We start from the raw sequence: 25,062 nt of genomic DNA, 5'->3' as shown, positions 1-25,062 counted from the left end.
ATGCCTCTCACAGTCCTAAATCCAGTAACAGGCTTTACCAAAAACAAAGTATGATCTGACTGTTAAACTCCTCAAGAGGGCTGGGAACCAGAAAGGGTGGGCAGCATGTATGTTCCTCCTCATGAAATTTCCTGGTGAAGTCTGCATGCAAAGGGGACCTCAGCTGTTTGGGCCGGAAGTCTCAGCAGCTATGTCACCAGAAGCTTCTGGCGTCCAAGTCAGACTTCTTCAGATGTTCATTGCCAGGTTGATAAACTAAGATTGGGAGAAAGATCAACATTACAATAAATTATTTCAGGCCCTTCTTCTTCCCCCTCCCTTTCCCCAAATGAAAGAGATGTTCAAAAGCTTTGCCTTGCTCTGAATTGAACCCATGTAGAGAAGAGTACCTTTGCTCACTAGGCTTTTATATCCTGTCACTAAGGACAAACTTCAGCCAGCGTTTACTTCTGTGTTTTGAGGGAAGGAGAAAGAGCTCTCCAAGCACTGGAAGCCCATAATGGCAGTGGTTTTGTTTGCATCCCAACAGTCTGCATGGGCTTCCATGATTGTTTTGTCAGAAAATTCGTTGTGCCTGGCCCCAGGAAGCTTCGAGTTAGTGTTAAATGAGAGACAACCCACCTATATGACAGGGAGACAAAGAGATCACAGGAAAACAAGAAGCTTGTTCTGAATAGTGAGAGAAGCAGATGATGGACATGCACAGGCAAGGCTGTTCTGCACTCCTGGGAGATTTAGGGATAATGAAAGATCTCCCATCCCCATCTGCAGCTTCCCCTTTCCCTTACTGAGAGCTGTCACCTAAGGAAGGAAAAATCAGGGAATGTTGAAAGGTTGATGAGCTGTCAATACGCCACAGAGCAAGGAAGGAAGACAGTAGCATGGAAGAGATGTAACTAGTGTGCGTGCTGTAAAATCCCAGCCCTGCTGAAACCTCTGGCACATACCCCCTGCACTGTCATGGACACAGATGTGAAGTGCCATGCAGAGATGTTCTGGTTCTTACAAGAGGACAACGCTCTAGAGAAGCCCCATCATTTTGTCAGTATTTATGAAGCTGTGCTCATACCTCGCCTATATTCAGGTTAATATACTCCTTGTTTTTCACACTCAGTGCCTGGAATACTCCTGAAATGAAAAACAGGACACCAGAGCTATAAATACACCTCATTCATATTCATACATGAGCTCCCCATCCCACAACGATGGGTGGCCGTGCCAAGGAGAGGGAAGGCCTGGCGCAGAGGCGAATCACTTAGGATTGCTTGGTGGTGGTAGCTGCTATGACAAAACAAAGTCCTTGCAAGAGGAAATGTCTTGGTGACGTAAGGCCCTTGTGCATATCTCACTTCAGGACTTGACTGGAAGAGGGTGTCCTGAATACTAAACCATCGCATTTGGATGATACTCTAAAAATGAAGCCAATAGATTTGCATTTCTTTCTATATCTTATTTAACTTTTCTCTCAATAGCTTAATTCTTCTGTTGCCACAGATCAAAACAGAAAGTAAAGAGAAGAACAAAACAATAAAAACTGGTGAAGAAAGTTGATTTTGCTTCTCAGAGAGAGAGCTGCATATGATTTGAATTTGGAGTTACACTAATGATCACTTCAGCATTTTTCCAGCCATTTATTCTATCTTTACTACTGCTGGAATGAGAGTGACCCCGCTCACAAATGAACTGGGATGTAGGGTGCTCAATGTACGAGGAACTGTATCTTCTGCCAAAAGTGGACAAGTTAAGTACTGGATATACCTGTCCAAGTACATGCCAATTATCTCTTTGCATGAGGCACAAGCAATATTTGAACCTTAAACTTCTGTGATCTCAAATGAAGCTCATGGGTGAGCCACAGGAAAGGCTGCAACATAGACTTTGCCAGCATTCTTCACATGCCTTCTATGTTGCTGCAGAGTTTGTGTAGCAGGCCCTATTCACATAGGGAAATTTTCCATTAGCAACAGAACATTTTTCACTTTACAGGAGAAGAGCCATCCTAAGAGCAAATGCTAAACACAGCTCCTTTCTGTTAGCCGTGTACACATTTGATCTCAGATATTGTGCAATATGCTCAAAGACAGCCAAAAGAGGAACATTAGGGTTTTTTTAAAAAGGGGAAGAAATTCCAGAGGAAGAAGATACTCACGACTTGCATTCTCTAAGCGAATTAAGCAGTTCAGAAAATCATCAAAGTCAATCTGGAACTGTTCATCAGAGTATCGGAGGACAATCAGTTGCAGCAGGTAGTTGCTGAGTTGGTATCCTTCCCAAAGATATGCACAAAAGAAAAGTGAGCAACCTCATTGGCCAGGGAGGAATCTGCAGATCTCTACTAACTAATTTTGAAAACCAGTTAATGGCAGGATACTCAGTGGCACACAGCCATCCTGAAAGCGATCTGACCACAGAATTCTTTAAGCTTGCAATGCATAACAAACTCTGAACAAGAAATTTTGCAGTCACTGCAGTTTCTAGTCCATGCGCTTTTTGATGTATGAAGGACCATTCTGTCTCCCTGAAATTTGGAGGGATTTCTGCAAAACTAGGTGCTTTAGCAGAAATAATTTGCAGTGAAATGCACTGACTGCTCTTCATAACAAACAGCTTACTCACTGTTGTTTCAGCCCTTGAGTGCAGATGGATTCTGAAGTGGCTTGTTTCAGGGTCTAACTCTGCACATGTTCAGCCCTGTTGAGTTCAACAGAGCTCAAGAAATACATGAAGACTGCTCTCACTGACTGCCCTGCAGGACTGGAGATTCCTGGGCAAAATCAGTCTACTTGATGTCTTCTCTAGGTGTGCAGGTCCTCTCTGGGATTTAAACCTCCATTCTGCTCAAGGGCACCTGGCCAGCATAATTGATTGCAGCCCTCTTCAGCCACAGCCGATGTGCCTGACAGGTTTCCCAAATAAAATGCAGCGCTATCCTTACCTACAGCTTTAAGTGCACTGCGAAGCTCATAGGAGGACATGGACCCAGATTTATCAAAGTCAAATTGAAGAAAGATATTCTATAACAAAATGAGAACATGGAATGTTTGTATGTATATGAAAGGGAGCACAGACATGGCACAGAAAAGCAAGGTCTTTATTGCTAACTTGAGCATTTAAGAAAGTTGACAAAACTTTGGTCCAGATCAAGTCTGATTTTGTAACTGAGGAACAAATCTAGGTCACAGTTCTCTTTGTCATATGAATAGGTTGTTGTGAAACTGCAGCCAAGTACTGCCAAACCCAAGTATTCAAAATAATGAGCTGCTTTTTGTAAAAAACTGCACAATTTTTCAAAAAGTGATTTTTTCCTGGGTAGGATGTATTGCTCTTTGTCTTTTAACTCTTAACTGATGCATCCTCTTAATCTCTTGTTATGTTTTTCTCTATAATTCTGAAGGCTAGCGACAATTCCTTTAACATGAAGTTAAGACTGTAACTTGCTCATTTGCTGCTAGGTATAAAAGATCCAAGCAGCCACATTCATGGTACAACCAAGAGAACTGGTACAAACATTCAGACCTAAATATTAAATAATTATGAAACTGGAGTTAAATTCCATCTTTTTAATGAGATGACAAACTCAGCTACCCTTGGGATGTATTTAGAGCTGTCATCACACTCATCTTAAATTTACCCAGCAAACATACGTGCAAATCCTCCAATAAGATACAAGGATTTCTCAAACGCCCTTGTTAAAGAATAATGCATGCTTTGTTAAAAGAAACGTGTCATTAGTACCCAAAAAAAGTATTTGCCATTTTTGATGGGCTAGACAAGAAGCAGAGAACTGCATATCTTGAATGCTTGGGTGAAGCATGAATTCAGAAGAAACTATTAATGACCATAAGGAAACAATTATTTCGCCTTTATTTGAATATTCAGTCTGTGGCCTGATTCTGCAAGCCTGTTTATTCTTACTGCCATATACAGTGGCAGAAAAATGTGTTTAAATTTAGAATCAACACTTTCACAGACTTCGGTACAGTTGACTCCTGAGAGATCAATAAAGGAAATGCAGTGACATAGGAAATTATTGTTTCCTACAAGTTATGAATCATCACTTTCTACTTCTGTACAACAGCAGTAATGGAAACCCCTCGAGTTTCATTTTGATTGGCTTGTTTATTAGTGTCCTTTGCATTCTTTATCCCAAACATAGTTGATTCGCTTACAAAAATCTCTGTTATTTCCAGAAAACCATTATGGTTTAGCATCATGGAAAGCTAAGCATGTCTTTGACTATCCAAAACAAGCCGCCATACTTTTAAAACATTTGTTTTGAGTTAAAATTTGTGGCTTGTAAACACTCCTGTCTCCACTTTTGTCTGCACATACATGATAAACTATGCAGGAAATAGCTAATGAAATGGAGAAACAAATACAATGAATAATGTCACCTACTATCCATTTCTTCATTTTTCCCCAGAAAACTTTGAACTCATTAAATTCCAGTTTCCCATTGCCATTGGTCTGGTAATCTGAATTAAGGAAAAGGGTTTGTTACCTGAAGGTCCGAATTCTGTCTGAATTTATCAGCACTGTTCCTTTAAGCAGAAAACGTGAAGTTGCTTGGAATGCCTATGGTGCCACTGAAACCCATATTGGGATTTCTCATGAGGTGCAGCTTGAGCAGTTACAGTCATGGCTGTGGCTGTGATACTTGGGGAACATTATGTGATATAAAAACACAGCTGAGCAATGCAGGCTCCACAGGAGAAAGAAAGACAGATTGTTCTGAGGCAGGAACAGCTTTGGATGTAAATCGGATATAAATGATTCAGAGAATTAAATTACCTGACTGAAACAAATTGCTACTGTACTCAGAGGAGTTAGTTAGTCAACAAATGGGCTATTCAGTATTTTTACCTAGAGACCAGGCTCTGTTGCAATGGCTTAACCAAAAATTAATGGGCATTGTGGGGTGAGGCTGGCAAAATATGAGTCCTCATGGTCTGAAAAATAATGTCTGTATAGCATTTCTGAGAGGCAGTGTTTAGATCTGCCTGTCCTTCCCTCTGCCTGAAATGTAAGGGTCTTTAAATACTTATTTCACTGAGTTACTGATGTTGCCCAAGCGTAGCTCGCTTGCATGATGGAGCACTTGCTCTGAAATGCTAAATAAGGAATGTGCCCATTCCCCTTCCCATTTCCATCTTACTTGCTGGGACAAAGCCCTTGCTCAGATGGACACTAGCATAGTGAGCATTCATAAAAGTAAAAATGTGCCAAGTGGGGTCAAGTTAATGCCGGTCATTATTTTAGCACCTACAATGGTGACATTATTGGGGCACTCGGAACCCCAGGACATTACTGCTCCTGCAAAAAGTCACTGTCAATTTACCCAGCCAGGTTCTTCTCCCTGAGGTCTTGTAGAACTTTGCCCTCACTTTGTGCCACTGCATGGTGACAGTAGCCGGGGAATTTGGTGGCACTGGGAGGGGACTCTGCCAATGGTGACTTGGGTTTGCATTCATGTAATTTTGTTCCTCCATGTGCTCCAAATACCATGTCCAGAGTGTGATGGCTGTGTCTGTGTTCCTTGTACTGCTAAAGCAGAGGAAGGGATGTTTCCCCATTTATTCAAAACTATGCAGAGATTTGCTTGGAAGCATTGCAAATAATGGAAACTATTTAGTTATATCCTAAATAGTAAACCTAGGAATGCTGCCATGCTCCTGTGTCAAGTGCAGACCCTGGCTCTGTACCAATACCATGTAAGGATGAGATGTGAACATGGACCAGCTCCCTATTGAAGCTTGGCTCTTAAGGGAGGAAATTCAGGACTGGTGCCCTGTTACTCACTGCATCTGCATGGTGACTGATCTGCACTAAATTTAAACATTATGGATATTGCTTTAACAGGACAGTTTTGTCTGGTTTGGTTTTCTGTTCTAGTGTTTGAGAGGACATTACCTCTGTCATGGACTAGAGCGAATAAAGCAAAAGATAAGAACTTCTCAGCTGAACAAGCAAGACATAAAACAAATGTTAGATACTTGCCTTGTTAGAACAGTATCTGTTCTGTCTCACATGTAACAAAATTGTCTATCAGGAAAGCATGCTGTGAAAAACAGGCCTACCTGAGGAGAACCCATGCCAAGCAAACTCTACAGGCACCAGAACATTGCAAAGGATGAAGCTGGCGGGGAAGTACCAGGGCTATGATTCATCTCACCTAATGTCTGAGCAGTTATTTAGCATTCCTCACGGTCAGAAGCATCCAGAACAAGCATAATTAAACCATCTTTTTCATTATCTATAAAGGAAGTCTAGAAAGCTAGCTTAGATGTAGACACCTACACCACAAATGACTAAATTTGGACAAACTTTTCGCCCACATGTCTGCTTCCTGGAGTTCCAGGATCTAGCTGTAAGACCAGATTTTCCAGCTTTTAGTCTGGCTGTCAAACAACCCCCACAGCTTTGATATCAGTAATTTTCAACACTCTGCTGGTCCTTAATTTCTGACCTGTAACTTGTAGGCACAACTCTGCCTGGTGAACTTAACCCTCCAGACAACAGACTTTTCTTGAGTTATCTCTTCTAAGCCTTTTTCAAATGAACCACTGCTTGAAAAATGCACTGGTCTACATGGAGGTAATTTGAGAATTACTTTTAAAAGTGCTCAGCATTAAAGCATCTGCCTCTAAGACTGCAGTAGGAAATAGTCTGTCTTGAAGGTCTTAACCCTAAATTTCTACAATAAAAAATCAGTATACAACTTTCACGTGTTTTTTTTTTTCTTTGGTAGTGTTCTGCCATGACATTACCACATTCATCTCTGATATCCATGACAGGTAACCCTACGGACAATTATATTCAGCATTCATTCAGCCTCACAAGCACTTATTCGAAAGGATACATCCATAAGAGAAATGATATTTCGGCATGAAATGAGACTTAAATTCTTGAATCTGATGTTCTTTGCTGAAAAAGCACAATAACAAGAAAGAAGTCACTGGGTAAATCTGCCTTTTATAAACTGAAAGTAGAAAATAGGATTTCATAAGTGGGCATAGCTGCCTCTTAGTCCTCATGCTGGAGGCAGGGCAAGGTTGTGTTTAGATCACAGACCAGATGTTTTCCTGGCTCTGCACAGTTGGCTAGAGGACATCAGGCAAGAGTCATAACACAGCCCGTCTGTAAATGCATTTAATGGCAGCTTTTGAGAAGTTCTTTACACCCCTTACCTCAGAGGATATCAGCACTTACTTCTTTTTAATACAGCATTCAGAACATATTCAAGTTCTTCTGCAGATATCTCCATGTCCTACAGTAAAATAAAATACAGGAAAAAAAAGCATAGCATCTGTTACTTGAATATTTCTGTAATCAAACATACCAAAATCCTCAAAATACACAAACATCACCCATCTGTACTTTATTGCAACTCAGGAAAAGAGAACCATACAAAACCCAGAAAAGGCTAAAAACTAAAGGGCTGCTGTGCATAAAGTTGTCTGAAGGAGACCTCCAGCGGGAACCATTGACTCAGAGAAAGTAAACTGCAGTTGGACATTGAACCAAATAAGCTCCCTCAGACCTTGAGTTCCCTTTGGTCCTCCTCCTTGCTCACCAGCAACTGCACCCTTCTCCAACTAGACATAAGGCATGGTGACATCTGGTGCCCAAACAACACACTACAACTAAGCATACCCCCAAAAAACGTGTCACCTGGCCCGCAGAAGTGTCTCGCCTCTTTCCATATCTTGCTATGACCCACAAGGGTTTTGCACTCACCTTTCCTGAAATCTGCTCAAACAGTGCCTTGAAAAGCTTTTCTTCTTCAGTTTCTTCTGGGCTTGAGGTTGGGTTTATGGGCTGCAACATCAACCACAGAAGTCATTAGAAGAATTGTAAAGCATTACATTTCTCCTGCATATAGCCCCTCTGTGCATCAGAAGACCAGAGTACATGTTAAAATAAGGGTGCACATGCTCCCGAACATTGGTAGACCTGAGGACACCCAACCATCTAGCTGCCCAAGGGGAGTCTCACTCCTTCATTTTCTTTTCCTGGGCAGTTGTGTAATCTGCCATTGCCTTTGCTATGTCAAAATCCAGAGCACCCATCCTGGCAAACAGCTCTTCTCTCATCCCACCCATGCACCACTCTGATTCCCTGGTCCTTGAACAACCACAGCTATACCAAGCTCTTTCCAGCAGCATTATTCAAGGACCTCTTGTCCTTCTTTAGAGCATCAGGCAGAGGTGGCTGCAGTTTGGTGCATTACTCGGCACCATCCTGAGCCTGGAAATGCTTACAGCTGGCTGCCAGCTGTGTCTCCGTGCAGTCTCAGAAGTGTAGAGTCCAGGCTTCAGTCTACACTGATGACCAGTGAGATGAAATAGTACAGAACCACTGCTATAATTGGGGTGACCATGTGAACAGAGAGGAGTTCTTGGGCCAAAAATGTGGGGAAAAAGAAGGCAACAACACAGTGTAGGAAGCAAAGAGTAGGGCTTTGTTTTGCCTACCCACAGAAGATACAACATGGGTACTATCTAGTGTACTGTCACCAGAGTGGCTATGCTGACACTTCTTAGCCACTTACAGTTTTTTTGACTGTATCCATTTTAGAATCATAGAATGGTTAGGGTTGGGAAGGACCTTAAAATCATCTGGTTTCAACCCACCTGCCATGGGCAGGGATGTTCCTCACTTATTTCTGCTTAAATTTGGATGCAGTCCCTTAATGATACTGGGACAGGTGAACAGATTTACTTTGCTACTGAAGGTGGCCCAGGGAACCCAGAAAAAGAGATACACTTGTTACCTGGTCCTTGGAGGACACATGAGGTCTTGGCTTAGCTTATTTCCATGGCACACCACAGTTAACAGTTTATTTGCAGGGATACACTTAAACAGGAGCTGACTCAGACTCAGCTGCAATTAGCGCTCAGCAGGCAGACCAGGCCATTCAGAAACAAGAACTCAATCATTTCAATAGGCACACACATGTGCCTAGCATTCCCTTCCAAGCCCTGCAGATATTGATAAGTAAAATGAAATCATTTGTATGCAAAACCAATGTAGGTCTGCCGGCATTCTCTTGGCTCTTCTTTTTTTCATTATAAATCAAATTTTAAAGATGTGAATGGCCATGTGCCTCTCAGGTGCTAACAGGTGTGCTTTCACTGCACCCATGGTGGCTGATACACTCCTCTGCCACCAGCTGATGCTGACTGCCTTCAAGTGGATGCAGAAGCACAATGATCATGATTTTGATTGTTACAGCTCTTTTACCATATTCAGCAGAACTGGCTGTTTCAGTCACATACACAAAGCTGGCAGTTGTGTAACATTCCTGTGAAATGAACGTGTTTTAGCCAAAGACAGTAAAAGAAGTGTGTGCTGGCTTCTGCTGAGCTATTCTCTTGCTGTCTTAATTCTGTAGGCTTACCTCAGGGAGATCAATGGCAACGTTCTGATCTAGATCCCTGGAAAAAACAAAACCTTATTCAGTATCTGAAGATATTCAACATCTGCTTGGGGTGGAAACTTGCTCATTACATTTTCCAGAGGTGAATGATAAAACTGTATTTTTTATTGAACAGGTTAAGTTTAGATAAAATTCATCTGACAATCACAATTTTGCACTGTTTAAATTTTGGTGTAAGCCCCTAAAACCAGACTTGAAGCAGGACTCAGGGAGGGCACAGCTGTGCATGCTGCCTGCTAAAGTATTCATCTCGTTCTTTCTTTGTTGCACACACACTTTTTCCTCAATACCCCTTTTCAGTACAAAATTGTCATTTGGACAAACTCAGGGAGGAAACGAGCAGGAAACAAACACTGCTGCATTCACAGAGTCCTGACCATTATCAAGTAGCTAGCAGCTCTTACTTGTCAAGCTTCTGGCAGGCTCACCATGGCAAGCCCTATTTCACCACCTACTAAACTCTCTAAAAGGAGTGTCAGGTTTAGCAAAAATGGGCAGTAGCTTTCCATGCCAGGGCTCTGCTCTAGGGCTGGGTGCCCCGCAGCAACTCTCCCCAGTATCAACCAGCCTGACATGCAGGTGAACACCAGAGGGCCACAGGGCTCACACCTGACTTACTCAGTGATGGCCTTCTTCTCAGAGAAAATCCTCAGGCAGAAATCTGCCTCCTGGTGCGGCTCAAATGTGGTTGGAATAAGAATGTAATCGCCTGGTGGCAGCTTGAATCTGTTAGACACTTCCCGTAAATTAATATAGGTTTTGCTCCTGGCCTTGGAGGGGTGGTACCTGAAGAAGTCTTTGCCCAAGTGTCCATCTCTGCCAGGGCTCTAGAAGGGCAAACAAAGACAGTTCTGCACTATCAAGTGTGTGCAGGTGCCATCCTTGCTCCTTTCCCAGTCACACAGCCAAACTGCTTGGCACAAGCCTCTCACCCGGCTGGGATCCTGACTCTCATCCTTTCATCCAGGTGCTTGCAGCAGCCCAGCTCCCACCTCATAGCAGAGACCCACTACTGGTGGTCCTTTCCCACCCAGAAGGCAGTCTAAGAGGATTCTGGAACATTGTCTTCCTGCTGAAATATTCCCTGCTATTGAGTGCCACAATCCCAGGCAGGGTGTCACGGAGCAGTAACAACATATTTGCCAGTTCCAACCTCACTTGGAGGGCAGGCACTCCTGTACCCCAAGAGGCTCATAAGAAGCAACATCCCCTCTTTAAGAGCCAGGCAGGGGTTGACAGAATCATGGGGCCAAGGAGTCTACCCTGGGAACCCAGGGCCCCGTAGGGACTCTTAAATCCTTCTCTGAGAGGACATCCTCCCAGCCATGTAAAAATAGTCTGTGGGGCTTGTTGTAACTGAGAAGATTATTTCATGAGCAAGGGCCCTAAAAATACATAATAGCTGGCAGGGGTACAAACCCAGAGAAAGATGCTAATACTGATATTGTAGCTACTGCGCTTTAAAAGCAATAAAGTACCTCATAAATAGAGTAGCCAATGGTTAGCATTTCAGCGCCAAGCTTCTTGAGTTTACGGCGATCCTTCTGCATCAGCGCCGCTATGAATGTGCACTCATCTTGTCCATCATCTTTTTCTGTCAAATGCAGCTTGATTTGTGGGTTTGTCCAGAAAGTCTCTGCCAATGTAAAGAACACCAGAGAGTTCCTTGCCTCAGAATAATAATACCACCACTACTACTACTAAAAGAAAAATAAAAGAAGACAAAAAGGGCAATTAAGCTGAGGTTTTGCTCAAATTTAGTTTTTCCATTCGCTGTCATGCTTCTTTCCACTAAGCTCTGCAGAAAATAAGCCAAATTCTAAAGTCCTTCATGGAAATAGGTGTAGAAAATATTTTAGGCCTGATATTTGTTTTAGTTACTGTGGTTTAAATAAAGTTGTCAGATGGGATTTTGTTAAAAGTACAGTACTACAATGATCCCGTAGTGCTGGTGCCAGTCTGGAGTAATACACTTCAGGTCCATGCTGCCACTTCAGAGCCACATAAACATGATGGTTGAGCTGAATTGTTTTCTCATTTTACACTTACTGCTGCAATTTAAGGGACATATTTGGAGGTAGTCCTGCTCATGTAAATGTAAAGAAGGGGCAAATCAGATCCAGTGATCTTGAGAGCAAAGAAAGCAGCTCTTACACTGCAAACTCTCAAGTGGGACCATATGAACATTTGTCCTTTGGCTGGCTCCTGCTAGCTGAGCATCAGCTGGCCTGGCCTGTACCCACAATTCTTGCTATGGGGTAACAGGAAATGTGGCTGAGAGTGGGTAAAGACTTCAGTGCTGGCTTCTCAATCAGTATCTATTCACCTAGGAAATTTCTACATCCTCCTGCAGTGGATCCCCGGACCCAGCTCCCCTGGTGGATGGTCACCTCCCACTTGTGCGCAATGCTGTCGTCCAGGGCATCTGGAGTCAGGTTGCAGATCTCAACTTTATCAAAATGCACTTTGAAGTCTTCAAATTTCATCCTGAGCAAAAGACATGGGAAGGGACAGGCAATCATTCACTTCAGTGAAGGATGCTCAGCAGAATTACTTACACCCTGGAGTCCGAGGGCCAGATCACCAGCTTGTGTGGATCTGAATAGTTTCAGTGACCATGGAGATATGCGGATGTTCACCAGGGGAGAAACTAGCTCTCACTCACTGTGATGTAAACCTTAAGCAACCTTACTGTCCGGGTCTCTTTCTGACATCTGTTAATACCTTTCTTTTTACACTATAACTCTGTAGACTTTATTCAGTTACCATTGAGCATAAGATGAAAATACAGGACACTGTCACAAAATCTGTAATGGAAAGAGTTATTTCATCAACACCATCCTGGCCTTAATGGCTGCATCTATATCGCCAAAAAGCCTACGAAAGTATGGCAGGCATCTGTGCAGGAGCTATATCTAACTACAAAGCAGCTAGTGCCAGCCACATTACAGCACTACAGGGGACGTATGGTGATGGATTAGCTGAGCCATGGTATGATTAGTCTGTCTGCACTTCAACTAAAGTCACACTTGGGCCTCTGCTAAGGTGCCTAGTTTCAAGCAGCTCACCCTCCCCTCCTTTATGAGAGCCTAGGACCCTGTCCTAGCAAAAACATACACCAAACATGAGAGGCAAAAAGGGTGTTTGGACTTGAGTAGTGGCTCCTACCTGCCCTTTAAGGTGGTACAGAAACACTGCTGCCTGCTACTATGTCACATAGAATCCTAGAATCATAGAATGGTTTTAGGTTGCATTACATATATTTTGTACCCAAGGTGGACACCTATACTTGGCCATGGGAAGGAGGAAGCAAATGCCACAAGATACATGTTTTTTGAGCTGTTACGCTGGGCTGGTTGAAACTAGACTGCTCAGCATGCTGAGCAGCAGATAAGCCATGCGATTTTATCTACCAAGTAAAAGGTCAATAAGATACCAACAGTCCTGCTGGACAAGGAGCCTTGTGTTCAGGGCTGAGCAAACAGCCAAGAGAAGGGGCAGCCAGAGCCAGGCACCACAGAGCATGGTGTGCCTCCCTGGGCAAATGGAACAGAGCAGGAAAGCTAAGCGACAGCAGCTTGCGTGGTGGGCACTGATGCTCTAAGACTGAAGGTAGCCTTGGTAGACTGAACTGCCCCCTGTAAAAAAACAGAGGTATTAGGCCTTTCTGAGGGCAATTTAGCATCCAGATGTGTCCTCTGCCCTTCTCTTTCCATGGACCATGAAATAATGTACAGAAACTGATCTCTTCCCTAACGCAAATTTTAACACCCACCCTTTTCCTCCAGTGGCCAATGCCTAACAACAGAATGGAGTAGCAGGAGAGCAAAAGCTCTCCAGGACTGCATTTTTATATGCAACAGTAGTTGATAGGACCCAGCTAGCCCTCAATGTAGCTCATCTGACCATTTTAATGTCTTTAGGGATGTATCATGTATCAAGCCTAATAGGGAAACTATCAAGGTGTGAGGCAAACACTCCTTAGAGAAATACACAGAAGTCGAAAGGTATTAGGAAAAATAAGCCTGATGGACTGGGTGGAGGTTTAGCTGGTATCAAACTTGCCTGACTGGTTTTGGAAGCATTTCTTACCTTCTGCATATAATTTTTGTCCACTTAACCCCTTCAGTAGAAATTTCTGTCCCATGGGCTTTTGTTTCTGCTCTGAATGACTGAGATGCTGGATGAGGAAGGTCAACATTTGTCTGGGTATGCTCAGCCTCATTAATTTTTATTTGCCTCCCCAGGGGACTTACTTAACTCTCAGCTTAGCTCTGTTGGACAGACTTTTTAATGTATTTCGTTACTCATTTGATGCCTACCGGCACGTTTGCACCTCTATTACACAGCCAGGCTGTAAGTTGTGCTCTGCATGGACTTACTGGAGTTACTTGGGTTCCAGGTAAAGTCTTTGACTCCTTTCACCCCATAAGTTCCGGCTGTAGACAGGTCAAACACAGACAAAAAACCCCAAACCAAACACAAAGCTTTTTGGAAAAACTGGAAATGCCCTATTTCATTTGCAATGTCAATAGCAAAATAACTCAAAATAGCCTAAGTAAAAATATTTAAGTAATGGGTCAATTACTGGACCATCTTCCCTCCAGAGCTATCAAAACTGGGGATAAATCATTTTATGTGGTTTAGCCTGCTGCATTGTCTATCATAAATCATTTTTTGGGCCTAAAGTTGAACTTTGGTTTAATTTGCATGAAAAATCTGGAATAGCCCTCTGCATAGCTCTCTGGATTTACCTCTATGTACAAGAGATGAGCATTTGGCCTTAGAAAATGTGATTAGACATATTGTCAGAAGTTCACAGCATGGTTGATATGTGGGGGGGCATCATGTGCAAGTCAGCCATCTGCTCTGTCTGAGATTGTGAATTTGGCATGAGGAGCAATTCACACTTTGAAAGCAATTTTCACCACTTTTTTTTTTTTCTCTTTTAATTTCATCTTTTCTTCAAATTTTCCATCATTTCACACATAACTTTGTGTTCTTTTACTTTTTGTAACAAGTAGCATTGCTCCTCAGGACACCCTTCCTTTCCAGTGTATGACTAGCATCAACCCTGAAGGCATTTCAAAGGTGATAGAGTGCAATATAATGTTCCTTTCTGTAGAGCCTGCCTTTATTCATGGGAAGGATTTAAAGGGTGTTACATCAACGGGAGACACACGGTATTTGAAATATGCTAATGCCATTAACTAAGCTGACTTTTAAAATACCTTTTGTTATTAAAATAGACATGGGCAAGCAGGAAACACACAGAAAGCCAAGTTAGCATTCTACCTGCCCTCTCCTAGGTGGAAACTGAGCATTTTCTCACACAGATACTTTCCTTATTACTCACTTGAACCATGATTTCTGACTAGATCCACACGCTTTAAACCCCATGGCTTACCAGAACTCTCCATCATCCTGTGCTGCCTGAGACAGGCGTCTCTGCTCTGATGGGCCGACTGAACGCCACTCCAGAGAGCTGCAAGAAAACAAACCCAAGCTTTACTACGGTATGTGGCTCAGAATGACTGGCTGAACACAGCAGCAGGCTGTTTTTCCACGTATGTTTCATTTGATCAGCTCACACAGAGAAAGATGCATCTAAGAGGTTTCCCGAAACCTACATGGTCAGAGACTCAACTAACATAGCTGGAAGCAGGGCCAAAGATTCCGAAGCTGCTGTGGGCTGATCCTGTGTGAGTTATTGCCTGCAGTCAGATTTGAGACTGCTGTCAGGTTCTGGAGTTGGGTATAATAGGGCTATTGGTAAACATCAAGATTTTGGTAAGTCACACCTCTCCTTAAATCTGTTTTCCATCTGTAACCCCACCTCCTGCTTTATGTTTGTCAGTAATTTAGGGTCAGATGTTTCTTCAAAATTGAGTCAATAGGAACTGAATAGGCTCCTTCCCTGTAGAGAAAGATTTGCTGGAGTCACTGGGATTCCAGGTAAAGTGTTTGCCTCCTTTTCATTCACATCTACAGCTCCAGCTGTAGCAGCTCAAAACCAAACAAAAACCTGACAAAGCTTTTTGGAAAACCAAAATGCCCTGCCACATTTCCAATCTGACGTAATAAACAGGCAGTAGCAGGCCTCTTGTGTTGAGGTTTTTAATTCCAGCAACCACTACAAAATGTTGTTACAGATTCTTGTATTGACCTGTGAGCCCCTCCGCACCTTGAGTTCCAGAAAACCTACCAAGTGCAGAATGAGAGCTCTGCTTTGCAAAGCCTTTTCAATAAACAGCAGGAATTGCCAGATGCCTGTCCTGATCTTAACCTCTCAATATTCTGAGGTTTAATCACTCGTTATATATGCCAATTATCCACATTTTTCTTTTTCAAGATAACGAAGGATCAGAGCTGATCTGGAAATATTTCATTAATTTCTGAGTCATGTTAAGGACAGGGTCATTCAAAGTAATCCTGCAGATGACTTTGTGTCTCAGCAATTTTAAAGGGCCAGGCAGGTTGTGGCTTCCGTCCTCTACATCTGTATGAGTACAAAAAACATGATGAAAGAAAGTGTAACAGAAATGAAGCTATACGTATGTGCACAAATACACCGAAAAGTGTATGTTGGGGGAGAATGCAGTGTTGGTTTTCACTATACTTTTTTTCTTTTCTATTATCTGCACTTTGTTTACATCTGGTAGTAAAATCAGACTGGTTTTCAGCCCAATCCTATTGTGCTTTTGGGTTCTTTCACATCTTTGGTAGGTATCACATTGAGAGGATCTCATTGAATGGTCATACATAACCTGTAAGGTTCCTGCATATCACTAATGTGTTTAGAAACCAAGATCAGTAAATGCAGCTAGAGATTCATAAGCTACTTAGAGGGGGTAATACAGTATCAATTTCCAGCTTATCTGCAGTAGGACAAAGTACGGATGTTGTGTTACAATTACTACAGCAACAACCTTGTAAAAATTGAATGAAATTTCACTCTAAATGTATTATTTTTCCCATCAGTAGTATCTTAAAATTAACTTATCTCATTATTAAAAGAAACTTATCCCATCATTCAATATTAATGAATATTTTTTCTAATGCTAGATTTTGGTGGCTAAACAACTTTACAGTGTCCCCATAAATGGGCAGCTCTGAAAACACCAGGGGTGTCGTGTTAGTACAGCAGTAACACTGGCATGCATGTGCAAACTCTTGATTTAATTTTCTGTGGAATAGCTGGGCTGCAGAAAGGCAGCTGTGGAGCAGCAGCTGGGATTTGGCCTTTGCGAGGCCAGCATGTATGGGACAGCTCACGCACTTGTCACTCCAAGGGCCATTCCACTCGACCTGTCCCCAGGGGTTCCTTATCCTTATGAGCTTCACTTGCCGACCCCGATAGCTCACCTGGAGAAGAAGGAAACAGAGAAAATGTCAAGTGTCAGTAGCTAGGGAGCAGGACTTCAGTGTGCAGAGGCTGGGCAAGCTGGCGTAACAGCTGGGCAAAAGGTACAAGCTGCTACAGGAGATGTGGGAGGGAAAGCTTGATGGGAAGTTGGATAAACCCCTAGGATAACTCCCCCTACCACCTGAGGTCAAGGGACATTCCCTTATCTTTCTCCTTTGCTCTGCTGGACATACCTCGTCAATGCCAGTCACAGAGTAAGCGTGGCCCTTTATAAGGCCAAATGGGGTTTTGGCTTCTGACTCGGCAGCACTGCTGGTCTGAAATACAGAAAAAAAGTGTGAATCTTTCTCTTCAAGGTAAGATTGCAAATGGTGCCAACTGATCCCTTTCAAGCATCAGGTGGGAGCTCAGTGGCTAACCAGTAGTGTGAGCAGATAACCTGTCTGCTCGATGCAGACAGCGATGGTGCAATGGTGCCTTTTGAACCCTTGAGAAAAGGAAAGGATTTTTAAAATTTTTTCTTCTTCTTCTTTTTTTCTTTATTTTTTTTTAAGCATTGTTCACTCAGGGGGAAAATGAGGTGGTTCTGGGCTGAAACACCTTCTCTGCCCCTGGGATTTTATATCGACATCATCTACGTTTCCAGATCTCAATCTTAACTCCCATTCAAATGCAGTTTATGTCAGCTAAGCAATGGTGAAAGCTGCTCTCAGACAGAGATCAGGTGTGATGTGGTCTCATTTCTCCTAAAAAGGTACTGACGGACTGGTGATGGCAGAATTCAGGGCTGAAAAAAACCCCGATTTTGTAGTCTCTGGAACCAGTAAGTCCTCAAAAAGCTATGGCCAATTTTAATGCTAAGCGACCAAGTAAGTCAAGAAATAAAGTTCACTCTCAGCAAGTGCTCGTACTAATGTCATTATTGCCTTTAATACAGTGGCCATCACCTCCTGAGAGGCGATAAATCTTCTCCTTGTGTTTTAAACAACTGTACAAAAGGCTACATTAATACTACATATCTAATCAGTTCATAGCTATTATTTGCAAAGTTAAGTGCATATCCACTTATTGTCTTAAATTTTTTTAACACTGCAACCACAGAGCTAAACAGAGAAATTCAGACCCTATTTCTTACTTACCTCAATGGAGCAGCCCACCATAGAGCATCTTTGCAGAGCTTTCTCTAGGATTTCATAGAAATTGTCAGGAGCCTTTTTAACCTCATACATTTCTCCTACGCCCCCAGTGAAATCCTCCATGGCTTCTATTGTGCTGCCTCCTTTCAGAGCCTCGTAGCTGCCATTCAGCCTGGAAAACACATGCTGACCATAAGACATGCTTTCAAAACTTTGAAGAAACCCATGTTTGAGAGCTTTCTCACATGGGCATAAAATTGCAGCAATGGCACTGAAGTCAAAAGAAGAACCCCAGAATGCAGCCAGGATGTATGGGAGGAGTATTGGGATAATTCTGCTTTCTTTGTTAACTGCATTTTTAATTTATTCATTTCTCCATATCCCTAAAGCCTGGGGGTTTTCTTTCTTTAGTGCCAGTTGTCAGGTTGGCAATGACTGAACACCACTGCGTGTCAGTGGCTTGTTATCTGCCAAATCATTCAGGAAGGCAGAACCATCAACTGAGGTCTGAGCAGAGACACAAATGTCAGGATTCAGGCTTTGATGCAACTCTGTTGCTGTCAGCTAGGGGTTTTTCTAATGATGTGCTGGAAGCTGGACCAGCTCACTAGAGATAGGCATAACACCTTCAGCTCAGGGCAACAGCAGATGCAAAAACCACTTCACTGCCACCAAAAATACTGGATAGAAGCTGTTCATTGAAGTTGTGAATAATGTATGTACACATCGTGCTATATACACATTGTGCTATGTACAAATAGAGAATTTATGCATCTGCAATGACTTACTTGGCATAGGCTTTCTCTAGTAAGGCACTCCAAAATTCGTTGCGTTCAGCCGAGTGCAAGAAAACCAACCGGCCGTTGAAGGTGGGTAATCTGTCATCAATCACGACATCCAGCCACTCGTTGTGCTGCCAAAACTGTTCAGAAAGTATGGGGCATGAGTTTGCTGACAGCATGTCATTTCCTGAGCACAGGACTCTGGTGTCCCAGCTCTTCTAGTTGCAAGTCATAGGCTTGATTAGAAGTCATAAGTAAACCATCCATTCCCACTATAACATATTAGGCTGCTCTGAAAGAAGGGTAATATATCTCTAAGAAAAGACTAAGACTAAAAGTGCAGAGCTGTACTGTAGCTCCTTGGCTGAATAATGTTACTTATGCAGCTACACAAGTGGTCACCACGATTCAAGTCACCTTTGGGACACACACGTATTACATATCCCACTACAATTCCTTACATCCTAAGTAGAGTTTGTGTGCCAAGGAAAATGTGACATAATTTCTAAAGCCATACATCTCTTCACAGAGCAGAAATGGCATGCCTGTGGGAGGCTGACATAGCCCACTAGGTTGTTTCTCAAAACATGAACAGTGTAAGCTCAGCAATCCATGTTTTTTCAACTCCTCCTCTGCAATAACTGGCAACCCCACTGCAAAATAGACCATGAAATATAATGACAGAAATGTGCTCATGCTGTGCCATCTTACGTGATGTGTTTATCTTACCTGGAAGTGAAATATTCCAGCATAATCTGGCCCAAAATTTTGATCCAGTGGCACCACTCTTGCTAGTGTTTTTTCATTCAGTGTGAGAGAAGCTATGGCTGCTAATAGCCAGCAGTCACCTGTGAATTGAGAAAAGGTAAAAAACTCCTCATTTTCTTCCCTTCAAGAGGAGAAAAGGTGGTTTAGGGCCTAGAGAAGATGTTATGGAAGCCCTCTTGAAATCCAAAATACAGCCTGTGTCCCCCCAGGAAGTGTATCCCTGTCTGACCAGGGCAGACTGCTGCAGTTTGGAGGTGCTGGTAGACAAAAGGCTCCCTTGGGCTCACAATTCCCTCACACGGAGATCCTTCCCTGATCTTGAATCCCACTGCACCAGGATGGTCCCTCGCACGGATGAGAAGGTGCTATCAAAAAGATGGCTGCAGGCAAGGTGAGCATGGCTCACCTCCACCTTCACTGCTCCCACCAGTTCAGGAGGGACAATATCCCCTCAATGTGTAAATATATTCCTGCTGCTGCTCATGGGGTGTAGGCATGAGTGCATCTGCCCAGGGAGAATCACTCACCAAGATCCCCTTGGCAAATGTCTGTTCTTGTGGCTCCTCCAGTGATAAACTTGGGGTCTTTGACAATGTCCTGTGAGAAAGGGAGAGACACAGAAATTACTTGGAACATGCCAGGAAAGCATCATCAACACTCTGAGCTCAGATGTGCATCATGGTGTATGTGCCACATGGGCCGTATTATCCTGCAGAGGTGTAGCCACCACAAAAATCTAGGTGGGGAATCCTTGCTAATTAATTACAGCATGGAGCAATTAAAGAATCAAATATCTTCATTTTTTTTCTGTTTAGTCAGCTGTTAATGAAAGGCTGGAGTTCTCTATTCATCTGAAGGCAATTGTTCAAGTATCATAGCACAACTTGGTCCAGAATCTCACTGTTAGACTAAAACCCTGGTTAATGGCTTTTTGTTTGTGTTTTTTTTTCCCCACACTGGCTGGCAAAAACGAAAATTGTCAATTTACTTTTAAATGCCAAGGTAAAGCCTGTTCTTTACCTGCAAATGGTACCTGAAACATACAGTGTCTGACAACTATGAGACCATTTCCTCCTCAGAAAAGCAAACAACAAAGGCAGAGTCCAGCCTTGTTTGTTTTATAGAAGAGCTAACACTACCCACCCTTGTGTGCTCAGAGGGACTGTTGCTCACGGGGGCATGAAAGCAATTCTCACGCATTCAGCTATTCTAGTTCAACTACTAGCACCAGGGCTGCATAGAAAAATTAGAGTGGTAAACCACTAAATGTGGCAGGAATTTGCCTCTCTTTGCTTTTTTTCCCATGAACTGTAAACTGAATTTAATCGAACTGAATAGAAAAGGGAGAAGAGGGTATCTAAAATCTACTATTAGATACTAATACATACATTAGCTAATATGCCTGTAGTTAATGGGTCTGCCCTGATATGTTGTTGCATGGCATGAAGCAGAACCTTTTGCCTAAGTGACAGAAGCTTGCAAAAAACAAAAGAAAATTAAAGAGGGGCAAAATATAAGAACACATTCAGTCATTTAACACCTGCATTTGCCTAGAAGGAAACTGGATTGCTTTTGGTTCATATCACTGCATTTTGTGTGGCCGTCAGGGCAGGATATTGATAGTTTTGTTGTGCTTCCTGCACTTAGTGAACCAGCACTGCTCCTGTGAAGCTCACCCTGCAGAGGCAATATTCAGGAGGAAGCTGGTTTGCATGGGTTTTTGTTTGCCTATGCTGGGGAGGAAGTGGTGGCCAGGTTGTGCTTCAGCCACCAGTAACCCGGGAGGAAGGTAACACAGTACATCCTGTCACCAGTGTGTGGAGCAAAGGGAAATCAAACAGCAGCCCCTCCTTACCTGGCCCACCTGCTTGTTAAATACACTCCATATTGTTGGGACTGGATGTGAACAATAAAAAACACAGCTCATTGCCTTTACACATCAATATAACAGCAGTTGATAAAGTAGCTGATCTTCAATAACATGCCTTGGTTTAGCACCATTGCTCCTGGGGAACATAATTCTCGTGACAAGAAATGTATTTAGCTGTTACCAGGAAACTCCATGTGTTAGCAAGGGACAAGATAAGAAACTTTTCCACTGACATGAGTATGAACATAAGATTCATATCTCATTGCTTATTACACAGCTCTGCAACTGACATATGGAAAAATATTTTCAATCTCTTATGTCAAAGAAAAAAAAAACCAGTAAAAAAAAATCAGTAAAAGGGGATAGAAAGGATTCTGGCTGGGCCTGTGTCACCTTCTCTGCTACACGAAACAAAATCATATTGCAAAAATAATATTAATTTCAAGGGGATTTTCAGACTGGATGATGTAATTATGTGTATCAGGGCTTTAGCATACCAAGGGACAAAACCCAAAGGTGGATCTTGCATTCACAAACAGCACACAAAACAAAAATTAATGGATTTGCCTGTGTAAAGATATTACCTACAAGAGGGGACATGCAGTCCTCACAGAGATGAAACGAGGTGACCCATAACTCTCCTGATGCTACATCAACGCTGTGTTTCTTTAGACTCAAAAAGAAAACAAACTGCAGCCCCTGCACCTGTCTCACATTGGTAGACAGGGTAAATGGAGACCTAAGACAGGCTGAGGGTGAGGCTATTCAGGTGGCCTTATTTCTATTTGTGATTACACACGTCAGTTGCCAGTGGCTGTTCTTACTAGGAGAATTTCCTTCTGCAGACCATAGATTCATTTGACATTGATAAAACACATTTGTCTTTCCTTTTTTTTTGTTTTCTTTTTCTCATTCTTCAGCTTTTATGTCTGATGTTCCTAGACACTGAGCTGTTGAATTTATCCCAGCAGTTGAATTCAGATGGAAAGGAAAGGAAAGGAAAGGAAAGGGAAGGCAAAAGGGGAAAATACAACAAGAAAAGGGTCTTCTGTTCTTTGGATTGTTCTAGAATTTTGATAAGTTACAGTTTCAAAGGATTTATTTGTAATGAAAAGGGATTGCTAAAGACAATTGCTTTCTGAATCTTAGCACACTTCAGATTTATGTAGAAAGTGAGATATTCATTTGGTGGAGATCCATGTAGCTCGCTGATTGCAGTAGGAGGTTTACAGATTAGAGCTGAGGGTCTTGTTCAGTGTGTACAAACGTGTATACATGGAGGTATATGCAAGTCAAAATAACAAGAAAGCCTTTTCTACTCTCATTACTAAAGATTAAACTTTAGCAGAGTGTAAATCTGAGGACTAATATTACCCTGCAATTACTCACATGTATTGTGCTACACTTCATCCAAGCTATTGTAAACTAATGTTAGGACAGGTGGTAAAAACCAGTCACTGTGAAAAGCAGTTTGAATGCAGGTACCCTACACAGAGGCTGTGCTCTTGTGCTCGCTATCTCCAGCACCATAGCCTTGCCAGCTCAGCTGTGGCAGCTAATCTGGGTCATGCTCCAGGCCTATATCCCACTTGCAGAGTAAAACGTGTTACCTCGAAATGGTGTTGCAGTGCCTCTATGTTGGTGCTGTTCCTGATGGATAATAGAGATGAAAGTGACATAACTGAAATGCTGAGGAGCCAGAGGAGAGCATAACTAAAGCCCTGTCCTTACACACCCTCTCAGACTCCCCTGAGCTTTATTTCTTGCTGTGCAGCTCACTGAAGTTCACCTTCCTGTGTGTGGGAATTGGAGTGTAAAGTCAAATCCCGTTTCAGGCAATTTATTCTGTAAATGTTTCCAGTTCAATGTACAAAGATCACAAAGAAGACTGCAACAGCTCCAACAGACAGATCGCTGTCCCTGGGTACCACGCACAAGGACACACAAGCTCTCAGCTGCTCCTGGTCACAAGTTCAACTATTGTGAAACCCAAATGGAAAAAAAGACAAACTAGGACCTAACGGCTGGCCCAAGGAAAAGAATTCTTTCTGATCTAATGTTGCAGGCACTTGCATTTCTTATGCCCCACAGCACTCCAGAGTCACCACACCAAAAGCATCTCAGCCCCACAATCCCATCCTGTGCTGGGGACCAGCCCCATGGCCTACCTGGCTTTTGTGGCACAGGTAGGCAAGGCAGGCAGCAGTGCCTGCAGAGGCTGCACTTGCCATGTGTACGGATCTCCTATTTTTCATAGCTGAAACTTTTCCAGGAGAATAGCTTTAATTCTGCTCCGCAGTGGCACTATGCTAACTATCATCAGAGGCATTTGAATGCCTGTCATGGCAGATTAAGTTAAGCCAAAATTTAAACCCTCCTTTAAGCATATTTTGTTCTTTTTCTCCCTTGGTTCTTTTTCTCACAGTGTCACCAAAGGAAAGTTTTCTACTAAGGGAGAAGCTTTCAGACTACGAAGAAAAAGAGAATAAATGTCAGTCATTAGCAAAGAAATGAAATTAAACGTAGCCACAAATTTTCTGTGGCTATTAGTTACAGAGTTAAGTGGGGAGAAGGGACCTGGAGTGAGGTTGGGTTTGTGATCTGAGAGCATGTGACTATTGAAGCTTCAGGCTCTCACTGTGTCATTAATGGTTGTTATGCAAGATGCAGTAAGAGATACTTTTCAAGCCCTCGGCTACTGCTGAATGGCTCAGTGACCATGGCATGTATCTGTAATCTCTCAGTGTTTCATGATGGAAGAGAAGAAGTATAAGAGTCACAGACTCTGAAAGTTGAAAGGTTTGAATTTTTTAAGTTTAACCTTAATTACGAGTTTCCTACATTAACAGCACTCGATTTTCACACAGTTAGAACAGCATCATAATGTATTTTACCCTTAATTCCTTGCACGTCCTCTTATTTTCATCTTAGCTGTTTGGCAATCATGTAAGAGAGAAGGCTGATTACCAGTTGTTTGAGCACATACATAAATACATGTCCATAGAGTGTGACTGTACAATGAGCTACATCTGAGACATGGTGTGAACCCTTCCAGCCCTCTCATCCCACAGCTTGAGCAACCTGTGGATGACATCCCAACACCGCACCACTTCCCCTGAGGTGGGAAGTATCTTCCCTGCACTTCATCTCCCTGAACACACCATGGTTTGGTGCAATCCCAAAGCATAGCAGGGTCTGACTTTCGGGAGGATGAAAGGAGAGAGTGCAATGTCATACTCACCCTGGGCCTCTTCCAGATGAAGGGAATAGGTGGCTTTTCACTGAAGAAGAGAGAGGAGTCACAGGCAGGAAAGTCTGGATCCTCAAAGAGGACCCCCCTGCGCAGGCATTCCTGCTTCAGCTCCTCATAGGCCTTCCCCGAGCTGTGTGTGGCGCATGCAGTGCCAGGCAGCGCTGGCGACCTCGGCTTCAAGTCACGGTACAGGTAGGGCATGGCTCCTTCCCACCTGCCAGAGAGATCCCGGGGAGCTGAGGCTTGGCAGGAGCAGGCAGAAAAAGGAGAGGGAGCAATAATATCTCTAGTGTCTTGTGAAATAAAGGGCAGAGGAAAGGAGCGTGCTATGGGGAGCTGGCAGCGTCCTCCAGCCCTCCTCCGCCGCACCTCTCTGGACTGCAGTACAAGACCAACCTCCCACTCTGAACAGCAGCAGAGACAACCACCCTGAAAGCAAACAGGGAGG

General features: G+C 43.0%; 1 protein-coding gene across 1 annotated transcript; it reads right to left on the bottom strand.

The window, feature by feature from the left end:
* Positions 1-228: 228 nt before the first annotated feature.
* On the bottom strand, positions 229-24,815 carry CAPN9 (calpain 9; the record flags this gene model as incomplete). Its single annotated transcript, XM_080614827.1, has 20 exons — positions 229-255; positions 1,070-1,128; positions 2,150-2,266; positions 2,936-3,014; positions 4,399-4,467; positions 6,860-6,924; positions 7,210-7,267; positions 7,738-7,818; positions 9,401-9,437; positions 10,058-10,266; positions 10,918-11,075; positions 11,766-11,926; positions 14,847-14,924; positions 16,719-16,804; positions 17,039-17,122; positions 17,945-18,113; positions 18,730-18,863; positions 19,453-19,571; positions 20,019-20,088; positions 24,603-24,815. 20 exons carry the CDS (start codon positions 24,813-24,815, stop codon positions 229-231), a joined length of 2,073 nt encoding a protein of 690 aa, XP_080470953.1.
* Positions 24,816-25,062: the final 247 nt, after the last annotated feature.

Source organism: Psittacula echo, assembly GCF_963264785.1.
Source record: "Psittacula echo genome assembly, chromosome: 4".
NCBI classification, from domain to species: Eukaryota; Metazoa; Chordata; class Aves; order Psittaciformes; family Psittacidae; genus Psittacula; species Psittacula echo.
The sequence above is the reverse complement of the archived record's forward strand: the minus strand, read 5'-3'. Positions and strand labels throughout refer to the sequence as shown.